Raw genomic sequence first — 14,454 nt, forward strand, 5'->3', positions numbered from 1 at the left:
CAATGATGTAAAGATCATACTGCTTTATGCTGGATTTTGTGTCCAGATACATAACAAACACCATACAGTTTTAAGGATAAAAATTAAACAAAAGCAGAGAATCTAGCATAGTAATTGAATAAGTATAAAGACATCAATTTATAATATTTTAAGCATTAAGATCATGTTACAGGGGCTTCCCTGGTGGCACAGGGGTTAAAGACAGTGCTATCAAGCTATCACCAGCCACTACAGCATGAGTTTGATCTCCAGCTGGCCAGGGAACTAACCCACATGGTGCAGCAGACCTCTCCTGCCTCGCCTGATGCTCCGCTCAGCAGTGTATTTCAGTAGATCTGCCTGTTCTGCTCCCCACTCTCTCTGGTGAAGCCTCTCACATCCCTCCACCACACACATACACACACACACACACACACACACACACACACCCCTCTGGCCTACACCCCAATTCTTGTGTGCATAAATAAATCTTTAAAAAAAAAGATGTTACAAACAAGAACTTTAAATATAGATTAAAATACAAAAAGTACCCTAATTATGCCATTTCAAAACTGTTAGAGACAATTAAACAATGGTATTTGTTTGAAAGGAATGAATAACAATTCAAAGAAAAGACCTTTTGCATTCTTACAAACAGACATTGAACTATCAGGGGGAAAAAATTATTCAAGACTATCCGTTTATTTTCTTCCAGCCTGAGGCTGACAGAACATACAGATAAAATGATCCCCTGCCAACTCTTTTGGTATTTATAGGATTCTTTATTTAGTTTGAATTATCAACCAGACTTATAGCCAGCTGATTTTAAAAAACTGTAGAAGCAAACATCTACAGTTCCCCCTGCAGTTCATGATGTTCTGTGCAAGTAAGAGTGGTTAGGATAAAATTTTAATTCATCAGTTGTTAATTACTTTAAACTGTTAATAATTTACATACTTTTAACTACTTTAAGTTCTTCATCATAAACACTAAAGACTATTTAAGCCAATTGTTTATCACATTTAGGTAAATTAATAAAATGCAGCCACATGTATCATGCCACGCAGGCATAAAGCTTCACTCAAGAGAAGCAGGCATTCTGAAGAAGCCGGCAGGTCTACAAGATACACTCACACATGCAAAGCAGGAAAATGCTGGTCTAAGTGCACTAATTTTGCTATAGACACTTTACTTTTACTTAACGTGGCAATCAGGACCCCCTAAATATAAGAAGGCAAAAATACCTCTAACATGCATACTACTTTCCCTAGAAAAAGTGTTGCATAGCTACCAAGACAGTAAATCCAATGATTTACAAGGAAACACACTAATTCTCCATGGGACATGGTACTTCATCAGAGGTCTTGTTTTCTTGTGGAAAAAATTATAAGCAAAATTATCTGCACTCATGGACTAGAAACAGAGGGTAGCTGCTCTCTTGGTAAGTCCCTGCCCGGTAAAATGCCAGGAAACCCTCTGTAACAGAAAACATCTTCAAATTAGTGCCAGTGTTTAATACACAAGTATAGGTCATTAAGTGCAAGGCCAAGGCACGGGCTGAATGTCTTACAGAGCTCAAGACTGTTCCCTTTGGAGTTTATCATGGTGTATGAGTATGAATCCATGGGTATTTTTTTTACTGGTGACTTCCAGGTCTCCCAACATCTTTACTGAAGAGAAAAATGTTTAATTCCTGATATTAATATAGAAATATAAAGTCAAATACATTATTAATACAGTTGAAGATTATCTAGAAACATACACATTCACCTGTGGAAAATTAGTATCAAATAAAGACAGCACAGCACTTCAAGTCAGTGTTGACTGGCTATTCAACTTTACTGAGGTATAATTGAAGTATACTAAATTCCACATTCTAAAAAAATACAATTTGATAATTTTGACCTATGCATACACTCACAAAACTAATACCATAATGAAGATTACCATCAAGTTTATTTATGCCCCTTTGTAGTACATTCTTCATGGCTTTCCCCATCTTACCCCACCCCCATCCCAGACAAGGAATGATCTACTTTCTGTCACTACAGATTAATCAGCATTTCCTAGGAGAAAAAAAAAAATACATATATATAGTACAAATACAATGTATATATACTATATGTGCACATATTTATACTAAATATATATGTACTATAGTTTATAGTATATATCTTTATATAGTGTATATATATACTATATATAAAACTTGTGAATCCACCTTGTGAATGCTAATAAAAAGTCCTAAGCAAAAATATTTGTAAAATACTGATGGAATCCCATTTAAATATGACATAGGTATTATTTCAGCAGAACAAAAGATGATGTTAAGAAATCAACTGATGTCACTGAATTGTTAAAAAATTAAAAGGTGGTTTTTAAAAAGGATTTTTTTTTCAAAATTTATCATTCACCTCTGATTGAAACAAAACTCTTGTGAACCAGGCATAAAAGGATATTTCTTCAACCTTGTGACAAATAGATTAGCTGGGACTTTCTTTGTATTGTTGCCAGGCTTTTATAATGACTGTGCATTCTCAAAAATAAGGCCATTCCATTATAAAACACAAAAAGATAATCATGGTCACCATAAATTGAACATTCCTTGACAGTAGTGAAGGAGGCACAGAGATATTCAAAATGGAGATGGAAGAACTATCATACCATCATCTTTTTTCATAACAAAAAGTAACTCATGTACATAAGCTCACTAGTCTCCACACAATATTGTTATTAAGGAAAACAAATTTCCCAAATACCTGCCTGATTAATACTGAAATTGAAACAGAAAATGGGATTCCATCAGTATTTTTTTTTTTTTTATAGAGGCATGCTTTATTTATTTGTTTGCTGGTTTGTTTGTTTGTTTTGTTTATACATGCACTGGGTATAGTCAGAAGCGCGGGAGGGTGAGAGAATTCACCAGAGCCAGAGCGGGGAGCAGAGCAGGCAGAAGGACCGAAGTACACTGCTGAGGGGAGCAGCGGGCGGCAGGAGAGGTCTGCACGCCATGTGGGACCCTCCTCCGGTGGCCGGGGAGCAGCCGGGGATCGAACGGGCGCCGCAGAGGCCGCGGGCAGCTTCGCAACCCAGCGCTCAACAGCTGCGCCACCGGGGAGGCCCTCCATCAGTATTTCTCTACCAAATTCCATTCAAAAATTAGTCAAGACTTAAAAATGTTATATGCAGTGTTTATTTTTAATTAACAATCTCTTGTGAATTGAAAAAGTAAGTATGAAAGCAAAGGTATTTCTTTGTATGTCTTTTTTCAAAGACATCTTGAAAAAAGAAGTAAAGAGACAAGAATGTCATTTGGGAGAATACCAGAGACATGAAAATGAACAAGATAAGAGATGGCCTGGTTGACATTCACCATAGGTGCCTTCCTCAACTCCTCAAAACTGATCCTAATGCAGCTCTGAACCAAACCAGGTTCTTGAGTCAACAGGGAATAAACTGAGGAGTGAATAAACAGCATCATCCAAGGGACTCCTGGTTACTTTAGAACACCCGTTTCCCACATTATTTGGTAGCCAATGAAACCCAAAACCTAGTCCCACCAGAGATGATCCCTAGGGGACCATGATGACTGTGTCCATAGCTCATTCCTTCCCTCTCCAATGCTGATTTGTACTTCTATGATTTCTTCCCAAAATACCTCTTAAAAAATACAGTCCTACTCTTCCTCCTTGCTTTTGTCAAGCTCTTCCTGGATTGTGTAATGAATGTCTACTATTAAAGTTTGTGGCTAAGATTTTACCTTCAAGAGAATTTCCTCTTCATAGCCACCAGCCCATACTTCTGCGTGAAGGTGGAATAGTACAGTCTAACCAGGAAGTTGCCAACAATCAAGTTTGTTGCATAAAAGTCGTATTACTAGATATAGCTATAAACTGCATACCTACCTAGACCTTAGAAATTATGATTTAAGGAGAGAAATGACTAGTTTAAATAACCCAATAAACCCTTTCATAAATACTCATTTTTATTCTCTCCTACTAAGTTCATGAAGAAACTCATTTTTTCTCTTTATTCCTTGATACTGTCTTAATTCTTACAGTTTTTTTAGTCCTAAAGTTTATGCCAGTAATTCAGAATGCACATGGTTTTCATTTGAAAAATGAAGTTTTGCAGACAACTTTGACAGTTGGAAAACAGCAAAATGCAATACTCTTGGTGGTCACATTTTCTACAGCAAATTTTTAACTTAAGAAGTATGGCAATAGTATAAATAAAAAAGGTTGTATGTATAATATTACGGAATACTGAACTAGTCTGGGTGGGATTTTTTTTTAATTTCTATATACTAAAACTTACTGCCACTCAAGAAATTATGGTTTATCCAAATGGCAGAATTTCATGCAACCATTAAAAACTGTTACAGGTAAACACTTCACTGATTCTGTAAGTCATGAACTACCAAAGAATACTAATTATATTAAGATGTACTGGGCTTAAAAAGCAACTTAAAAGTTTGATCTCAGTTTAAATATATAAACTACAAAAGGCATGTTTTTATATATTTCGTTTATGTAAAGTTACATTCTGCAAAGAAAAACAGCAAGTCACTAAAATATAATTAATTCACTGGGAGGTAATACTTTTTTCTTTCTGCAACCCTTTTCCATCTTTTTCCCATTTTATGCAAGAATTTTCATTTTACTTGTGAAGAATCCTAAAACATTTATAATTTTTAAAGAAGAATTGACTCTTACTCAGATCCAATTCTTAAGTTTGACATATTAAACTTGCCCCTCACACCATCAAACAATTGTTACAGTACATCTGCACTTCCCACATTCTCATTAGCCATTGTAACTGCTGCTTCTATACCATCTCTTATCAGCCCAGCTATAATCTTCATGACAGCAAATTTTATCTCTTTCCCCCACTTCCCTCAAGCTCATTATAAACTTTTTAGATTCTGAAGTAGTACCTCAGACAATACCCCCACACAACTCAGTAAGACTTCAGAAATTAATGGTTTAAGCCATGACAAAAAAACTTACTCCCACTACTTCTACTATATCCATGCAATGGATCATTCTTTGTCTATAAAAAGGAAGGAAATATAGGTGAAACACTACATGATATGCACATCAAAGACATCTTTACAGACACATCACGCAAAGCAGTGATAGTGAAGGCAAAGATAAACAGCTGGGACTACATCAAATTAAAGAGCTTCTGCACAGCAAAAGAGACAATAACCAAAACAAAGAGAAACCCCACTGACTGGGAGAACATTTTTGCACACAACACTAATGATAAAGGACTGATCACAAAAATCTACAAAGAGCTGATGAGACTCAACAAAAACAAAGAAAATAATCCAGTCAAAAAATGGGCAGAAGAGCTAAAAAGAAAATTCTCTGAAGAGGAAATGCAAATGGCCAACAGGCATATGAAAAAATGTTCAACATCACTTGCAATCAGGGAAATGCAAATCAAAACTACAATGAGATACCATCTGACACCAGTGAGAATGGCACATATTAAAAAAACTAGCAACAACAAATGTTGACGAGGATGTGGAGAAAAAGGAACTCTCCTGCACTGCTGGTGGGAGTGCAAATTGGTCCAACCACTGTGGAGAGCTGTGTGGAGATTCCTCAATCTGCTAAAGATGGAGCTTCCATAAGATCCAGCAATTCCACTCCTAGGTATTTATTCAAAGGACACAGAAACATTAACTCCAAAGGACACCTGCACCCCTATGTTTATAGCAGCACAATTTACAATAGCTAAGCTTTGGAAACAACCCAAATGCCCAAAAATAGATGACTGGATCAAGAAGATGTGGTACATATACACCATGGAATATTACTCAGCATTCAAAAGAGATAAACACATGCAATTTGCAGCAACATGGATGGAGCTGGAAGGGATCATGCTCAGCGAAATAAGCCAGAAAGAAAAAGAAAAATACCGGATGGTCTCACTCATAGCAGGAATCTAGAAAACTTAAATAAGGGACCAGGAAAAAGAATAACTATAAGAAAGAAAATATCAAAATCAACAAACAACTACGAACCAGAGACACTCTATGGGGGGTGGAGGGCGGGGAAAGGAGGGCTTGGGGTCAGAATAAGGGGGTTGTAATTGTATGGGGAATATAAAAATAAAATTTAAATAAAATTTTTTTAAAAAAAGGAATGAAATACTGATACATGAATGAACCTTGAAAACATTACACTAAGTGAAAGAAATTAGTCATAAAAGACCACATATTATACAGTCTCACTTATATAAAATGAGTTGGGGGTTTTTTGAGGCATCATTGAATGTAAGATTTTAAAGCTGAACATCACCGTGTTTTTTTAATACAAAATCCTCTGGAAATTAAAAGTACTGTGGTCATGTAACTTGTCTGACTTCTTTCACTTTATATCAAAGCTAGATTGTGAATCTCTTCAAGATACCTGATTTATCACATTGTAAGTCAATGCCTCTGGAGAATCCTTGTTCTTCATTTATATTAGACACAGAAACTATCACTGTTTTTTAAACTATATTCCTTAACCAAAATGTTCCTTTATAATGTATTATATGCATTTAATTTTTTATCTACCTAATTTATAAATTATTCCATATTACCAGTGGATAAAAAAGGCAGTTATTCTAAGAAATACACATAAATACTAAAAACACTCTATTCTGTGACTTCTCCACCTATAATGCAATTAATCATTTAGTTACTATATTAATCTATTTGCCACTTTAACAAATTATCACAAACTCAGTAGCTTTTAGACAACATAAATTTATTATTATTATGGTTCTGTGGGTCTCAAGGAATAAATGCTAAGTCCCAGTAGGGTGCATTCCTTTCCGACAGCTTTAAGGGAGAATCTGTTTCTTTACCTTTTCCATTTCCTAGATGCCATCTGCTTTCCTTAGTCCATAATGTATTTTTTCCTTCAAAGCCAGAAAAAGTGAATCTAGTCCATTGCATGACCGTGACCTCCTCTTTAACCTCACTCTTCCACTTTTAAAGACCCTTATGATTATTATTGTGCCTATTCAAATAATCCAGGATAATCTCCCCATCTTGAGGTCCTAAACTTAATCAGATCTGCAAAGTCCTTCTGTAATATAATATATTCAGAGGTTCTGGGAAGGAAGATATTGACATATTTGGGTGGTAATTATTTTGCTTACCACAATTGCCCTTGTCTTCCCATTAAATTGTGAATAGAGTGGAGGGTGGGAAGAGCCCACTAATGGTTTAAACGGAATATGTAAAATTGGGATGAACATACTCTCCTTTCTATTTTGTCAGATTTTAATTGGCATTTTATTTTGAAGATGAACCATAACTAAATAAGTATGAATAACAGGTTGCCAATCAAAGGCATGACAGCATATAGAATCACCTAAAAGAATCCGTCAATTGTGTAATCACTACAGAAACCACAAAAAGCTTATTTTGTACTTTCTTTCTACACATTGTTTTTGCCTTGACTTGGGAACTAACATTCACATAATAGCCACAACCTATATCACATAATAGGATGTTGCATTAACTCAAACTAGTAAACAGGTAGCTGGGAAGACTACTTGAACATACTGATAATGAGCTTTTATGAATCTTTAAAATAAAGATTCATAAAATAAAAACCATATGTATGTATGTGTGTGTGTGTGTGTGTGTGTGTGTGTGGTTAAGATATCAAACCTCTCCTCTTTGAAAGGCTAAAAATAAAAAAAATAAAAAAACAGATAACACCACATTATAAGACTGACTTTTTAGAATTTGCCAGAACAATGTTCTATACAATGTTTAGCTTTTTCAACTTAGCTTTGTATCTGTTTTGACTCCAAGATAGAAGAGCGAGATTTGATGTTCTTAAGTCATAGCCAGCATTTACCAATTGTTTTATACGACTTTTTAAAGTACTTATGCTTGAATCCAAAATCCGAGGATTTTCAAGTATTCGTGCAATGCTAATGTTTTCTTCTATGAGGCAGTCTATTTTATCACTAAATTTTTTCTCTCCCATGAAGATCAAATCTGGATAGCTTAAGACAAATTTATGGACCTCTTCGTCAGTACACCCATGAGAAAACAGCTTCTCCTTGATATTTATGTAGGTTTTTTTGGCATAGTCATTAGAAAGGTCTAAGATTTCAGCTCCTGGACCACATATCAGGATGAGCAGCTTTTCATTGCTCAAGTTGAAAGTTGACTGTAAAAATTCAATGTTAGCTTTCACCCGTTTGGTGCTCTGAATTAAGATGAATGGGTTTTTAAAAATTATCTTCCTGATAAAATCGTCAGGATCATTGTGACCCAAGGACAAAGAGACTTTTTTTAAAAGTTCAATCATCTGTTTATTCAGATGAAGACTATTAGAGAAGGTGCGAGGGGCATGGGTTAACAATCGACGAAGTAATTTATCTGACAATCCAACTGAGTAGAGGAAATCTATATTATTCTCCAGGTTTTGGTTGTCATTGGAACGAAAAAAGGATTCAGGAGAACGTTCCAGAACATTTAAAATTTCAAGATCTGAAGTCATAATTTTTCTCCACAGTTCCCACCGTTCTGAGAGACTTTCAACTTTGCGTGTTATGGCTCGTGGATATCTTGATATGATGCTTGCAATCACTTTTTTGCTAGCTCCTTTGGACATTAGGAACATCTTCAGGCCCTGCTCATTAGTACCCACTCTATTAAAAACTCCGGGCTGCCGTTTCTTTGCCTTGTGAACATCTACTCCTATGGTAAGTAAGTTATTCAGCAGTTCTTCATTTTCCAAAGGCTCAATGTCTACATCATCATGCTTCGCGCCAAAAAACCTAAATGAAACTGATTTGGAAAGAATTTCTGCTGAAAATCGGGTCATCCAACATCTTGATCCAAAAAAAAAATTACTTCTCATATACAAGAGATTTCTTGGTGTCATAATGGTAAGGTAGCCCAAACCTTTAAGAATGCTGTGTAAAATAACAAATATAATATTATACAAATATATGTATTCAACAGCTAAATGACCATATTATGACCCTATAGGCATTAGTCATTTCTACAAAAAAACCCACAAAATTAAAGTGCCTCCCTGGTGGCTCAAGGGGTTAAGCACAGCACTATGAAGCAATCCACAGCCTCTGCAGCATGAGTTTGATGCCTGGCCAGCCAGGGAGAAACCCACATGGTGAGTCAGACCTCTCCTGTCTCGCCCGCTGCTCCCCTCAGCAGTGTGTTTCAGTCTGCCTGTTCTGTTCCCCACTCTGTCTCTGGTGGATCCTCTCATCCCCCACGTCTCTGGCCTGTACCCCAGCTCTTGTATGCGTAAATAAATGGATCTTTAAAAAAAAAAATCTAAAACTCCAGCTTTCTAGGTGCTGTGGTTACAATTCAGCCACACTCCCATTCTCTTAACTCACAGCTTCTTACTGTCTGCGGACCTGGGCTTTTTCCACCTTGACATAAAAAAAAGCACTATCACACCATCGCTATTTTAGCATTCTCACCTTTATGTTGCCATTTTTATGTGGTCTGGCCTGCTTGGGACACCAAAAACCAGTTGCCCCTCTATTTCTGCTTTGTTCTGGTGTCCAAACCTTTGGTTTACTCCTAGCAGTTGACACTTTCAGTTCCACCTGTCTTCTAACTTCTGGCCCTGCTCTTGCCCACAGATACCAGACTTCTTTGCCTCTATTCTCAAGGCCTTATTACCAAACTCTAAAAATAACCCAGAAAATCAACATTTCAGATCACCTAATTTCTGCCTTAAACACTTTCTTCTAAATTCATGGTACTTTTTAAACCCATGCTATCATTAGAAACTTAATTTTTAGTTTATATAAACCTCTATAGTCCCAGCTCCTATTTTCCCATCTCACTCAGTACACCCTATCATTCCTTTGGTTGTAACCCAACAACTCCAAACCAATTTCTGTCTTCAAAATTATCTAGTTGGGATATTTAATATACATGTGGATCTGTCCTAAGATGGCTAATAAACCATTCTCCTCTACCCCAGCACATTACAAAGGACTAACTCAGGGCTCTATGCATCTGTTTCATTATACACATAACTTCATATAAGTGATTAAAAATCTCGATAATTCATTTTTTTGGTCACTTAGAAATGAGGCATGAAATATATGAACATATATATGAGAATAACCATAAGTCTAATAAAACGAACATCTCCATTCATAGGAAGTATTTTAGGAGGAAAGCCAAAGAAAAGTGTTCCATTATTCAATTTATTGGTTGATTTATGTCCCTAAGCCACTTGAGCTCTGAGTTACACAATGCATGTATATATTTTTAAATTGTACAATTTTTCACACTATTTATCTGTAGCAAACCCAGTTCTTAATTTCAAATTACTTACAATGGACTATTATCATGTAAAGGGAGTGTTTCCCTTTCCTCTTTTCTAATTAAGTATAAAATAGAAAAAAAAAAATAGATGGTTCCAATTCACCAGAACTATCTCTGGTCCTGAGATTCTGTTTTCAAAACCATATCAAAAAAGTCTCTTTGTCCTTTTGATTATTTCAATTTAACAAAAACTTGCATTATGCCTATAACTCAAATAAATCTATAGATGCTTAGACAGATTCCAAAACCATGGGATCAAATAACACTCAAACAGAAATGTAGGACACTTGCAAAGTAAACATCAGAAAACAAAAATATACTTTAGATTGCCATAAACTCTGAGTTCACTATTCTTCACATCCCTATGATACCATACAACTCTGTAACTAGGCTTCCAAAAATGCATACATTCAAAAACTTAAAAATAAGGTCCTTTTCTTACTAAAGAATGAAGACTCCACTTTGCACACTCAACCATCTTACAGATGTTCAAAGGGTGACCTCTACTGGATAATGGGCTAGAACACTACACTTGTAGAGAAGTGCTTCAGAAAGAAGAGCACAAGATAATAGTACATAGGAAGAAAATAGTGCAACTTCTATTTCATAATTGTCTTGGTCATTGAAAATGTCCATTTTTAAAATGTTTTATAATATATATAATGTAATAGTAAGGCAATCATGGAACTCTCAGTAAAAATACACATATTGAAGGTACATGTGTAAACCTCCTTATTGTAAGTGTACACAAAGTCTGAACATCACTACTCAGGACAACATACCCTCTTGAGATTATTAGCATGACGACAAATACAGCTGAACAAGTCCCAGAAAGTTCAAATGAAAATGAACTAATGACAGACTAAACGTAAGTAAAAATATATGTATGCCAAATTTCCTAAAGAGTAATAAGGTTTCTCCTGAATGTGTCATAGGTGATTTTATCTTTGTGCATATTTATTGTCCATGGAAATATCCTTCACACGAATGCCCAAAACGGAACTGAGCATCTTCCCCAGGCCCCAAACTATTCCTCCTCTGATTAATGAAATCACTATCACTATCCTAATGGTCACTCATGATAGAAGTCTAAAAGAGCTTTGCTTTCTTCCTTCCTCAACCTCAGTCATCAAATTATAGGCTCAGCTTCTTCAGTATCTCTGGAATCCAACCTCTCTACTCTTTGCTATTCTTTCACCCAGACAAGTCACCTAACTTGCTTCTTTAAATATCACTCACTCAAAACTGCTACCATAGTATACTTGTAAAACAAAGATGTGAATTGCCTCTTATTACCTGATTAAAGACCTCCTTAGCTCTCACCTAGAAAATACTATCTTCAGTCTGACCTTCAAAGCTCTCACCACACAGTTCTAACTACTTTCCTAGCCATGTCTTTTATTCTGCAACCTTACAACTAGGCACCACTGCCTCTGAAACCTCTGGCCCTCAATATCCATGCCCATTCTTGCCTCCCTGGCTTCAGTTAAGCTATTGTGTCTTTTGGTAAGTCCTGTATTTCTGATGCCTATCCATAGTAGAGTATCCCATTCAAATATGATCTTCCTATAAATATTTAACTTAACAAATACTGCTGAAGTAAACCATTTGTTTTATAATATTACTAAGAATCTAAAACTAAGTGTTCTACTTATATAGGGGGGAAAAAGCATTGAATTGGACTTAGAACCTGCAACAGCTAAATTCTAGTTTTGATTACAATACTGTAAATGCAATAAATTGACCCAAAAACCAGTATGAGTAGTATCAGCTAAATCTAAAAACTGTGACAACAGTAACTCATGAGCATACCAGGAAATGGAGGAAACACTCAAATACCATTCTTGAAAGGGAATTTGGCACCATCAAAATTATACTTAAACACAGCATTTCATGTTTGGAAGAATATCCAAAGTAAATGTAAGGACAAAAATACGTATTTGTTATGGAAAAAAAAAAATGTGGCCATCAGAATATTATTAGCTTTGGAAAAAGGAAACTAAGTATCCACCAACAAATGATTTATAAACAGATACCTCTATACAATATAAAAATAAAAAGCTCTAACACAATAGAAAGATGACCAAAATACTCTATGTGGCATAATGCCTAACACCATGGATAGAATATCACTTACATAAAAAGAGGGGTGGGAGGAGGACATTTATAGGGCTGGGGGCATTATGAACAGAATAACAATTTATCGCTGAAAAACTAACAGTGCTATGTACTACTTCTGAAAAAGATATATTTAATGAATATGTGGTATTTTGCAATTAGGCAAGAAATTAAAAAATATCGGCCTGGGAGTGCAAAAGGTAATGGAAAATAAATAATAAATAAATAATACCTTTATCGATTTTTCTATTTTTAATACACAGTCTCATCTTAAGAATATCGATGATACTGTAGTCTTTTAGCACCCAAACTCCACTCAAAATTCTAGCAACATTTAGTAAGATAAATATCTAAGGAGTCTAATGTATCACACTGCTTCAATCTACAAATATCAAAAACATTCCATAATTTACTTCAGTCTATCTCTCAAATTGACGTTTTCAATCAAAACCATTTTTTCAAGGGTTAAAATTCGAAATTAACAAATATACTGAAAATCGCTGTATCTGTAGCTTATGAGGTCTAAAGAATAGAAGCGAATTCACATTGTTTCACCACTCGCCTGATAGAAGAGATTTTATTGGAAAAGCTAAGCACCTTTGATCTTCTGAGAAAATAAAGTTTGGAGAGCTTTAGAGACAGCAGTGCATTTCTCACCTCATTTGTCTTATGGAAAGAGGATTTTGCACTCCTCCGGTAAAGCTGAAAAACAGTTGTCCCTAGAAACAGCAAGGAGGGGGAGGGGCAAAGTAATGTCAGGACTTCATAATACATACTAAAGAGATCGATCCTCGTTAACACTGCATGCTCTCAAGTGATGCATAACTTCCTGTCTACTCTGCATCTCTGAGACACTGAGAAGAAAAAGGCAAGTATAAGCCTGAGTGTGATGTGAACGGTATCAGAATCCCGGGTACGACTTGTAAAACCAGAGCTAAATGCCTCTCATATTGCTACTTAACTCCTACAGCTTAAAAGGTAGGCATTTTCTCTAAAACGACAAACGCTGGAGGAGCGCCGAGCTCCTTTACTAGCTTGTCTAGCTAAAGCGTCTGGTTCGATCCCAGTCGTCTAAAAACCATGCTAACCCCAGATTCCAAACCATGGGCTCTTCCCGCCCTCTTCCTTCCCCAAGAACGACTCTGAAAGGACTGCGCGGGTACGGGACTCCGCTGCACATCAAATTCCTCCAAATCTGCTTGTAAAAGGAGAAAGCAGAGCGGCGGTAGCGAGTCACCGACCCTCCCGCAGGACTGGCCCTAAACGGTTCAGACCGCGTTACCTCACCTGTGGGAACTAAGCGGACAAGGGAGCGGAAGTGGATCAGACGAACGTCCGGTCGCAGGTCGCGCGTAGAAGTGACGTCACTCACAGCCATCCTCCAGAACTTGACGCGAGAAGCCCGGCAGGGGGCGCCGGGAGACCGTGGAGAGCTGAGGAACAGGCAGTGTGGGGGCGGGACCGGGAGTTTTTCAAACACAGGGGCGAAGCGTCGTGGGTTGTTGCTGGTGGCGACACACTGTGGGAAAGTCGCTATTGTGTGCATGTTTTGCAGCCTGTTACAGCCATTAGCCGTATAAACGTGTTTAACGGGATGGTGGTGAACCGTGGCGTTTGGCGCTGGAGAACGCTTTGCAACCTGAGGCGTTCAGTAGTCAGCTTCTCTTTTCTGCACTATCTTGGAAATCCTGGGGTGCGGATACTGGCAAGAGTTGGGCGTCATTCGCCAAGCTAGGAAACAATTCTAGGCACCTTAACGAATTAGTTTACAGCACGAATTAGTTTGGGGGGCCTTTCGAATCTCTGATGATTTTAGGATAAAATTTCAATAAAGTTAATCTTCACAGCGGATTCCTTTTCTCCTCTGGGGAGGGAGCCTTAGACCTCCCTGGGCCCTTTAGCTCACCTACCTGGGGATGGCAGAAACGGTGGTTAAGATTCAATTACAAAAAAAAAAAAAGATTTAATTCAAGACAATTCTATTGTGACCGCCAAAAGAAAAATAATACCTAAATTAA

At 36.8% G+C, this 14,454-nt stretch overlaps 1 protein-coding gene across 10 annotated transcripts in view; it reads right to left on the reverse strand.

The window, feature by feature from the left end:
• Positions 1–13,768, reverse strand: part of MTERF1 (mitochondrial transcription termination factor 1) — a 341,137-nt gene extending 327,369 nt beyond the window's left edge. For 7 of the 10 annotated variants that reach the window (XR_008550680.1, XR_008550679.1, XR_008550678.1 and 4 more), the window contains exons 1-2: positions 13,724–13,761; positions 13,094–13,155 (exon numbers count right to left, since the gene is read on the reverse strand). Coding sequence is in view for 3 of the 10 variants with exons in the window: in XM_054692321.1 (XP_054548296.1) it covers positions 7,752–8,919; positions 13,213–13,280 (1,236 nt within the window). In the remaining 7 variants the exon portion in view is untranslated. Of the gene's footprint in view, positions 1–5,748; positions 8,920–13,093; positions 13,156–13,212; positions 13,291–13,723 lie in introns of those variants that run through there. The other 3 variants (XM_054692321.1, XM_037507616.2, XM_037507629.2) reach the window with 3 other exon arrangements.
• Between the last annotated feature and the right edge of the window lie 686 nt (positions 13,769–14,454).

This window comes from Talpa occidentalis, unplaced genomic scaffold, assembly GCF_014898055.3.
Source record: "Talpa occidentalis isolate TD23 unplaced genomic scaffold, MPIMG_talOcc4v2.1, whole genome shotgun sequence".
Classification (NCBI taxonomy): domain Eukaryota; kingdom Metazoa; phylum Chordata; class Mammalia; order Eulipotyphla; family Talpidae; genus Talpa; species Talpa occidentalis.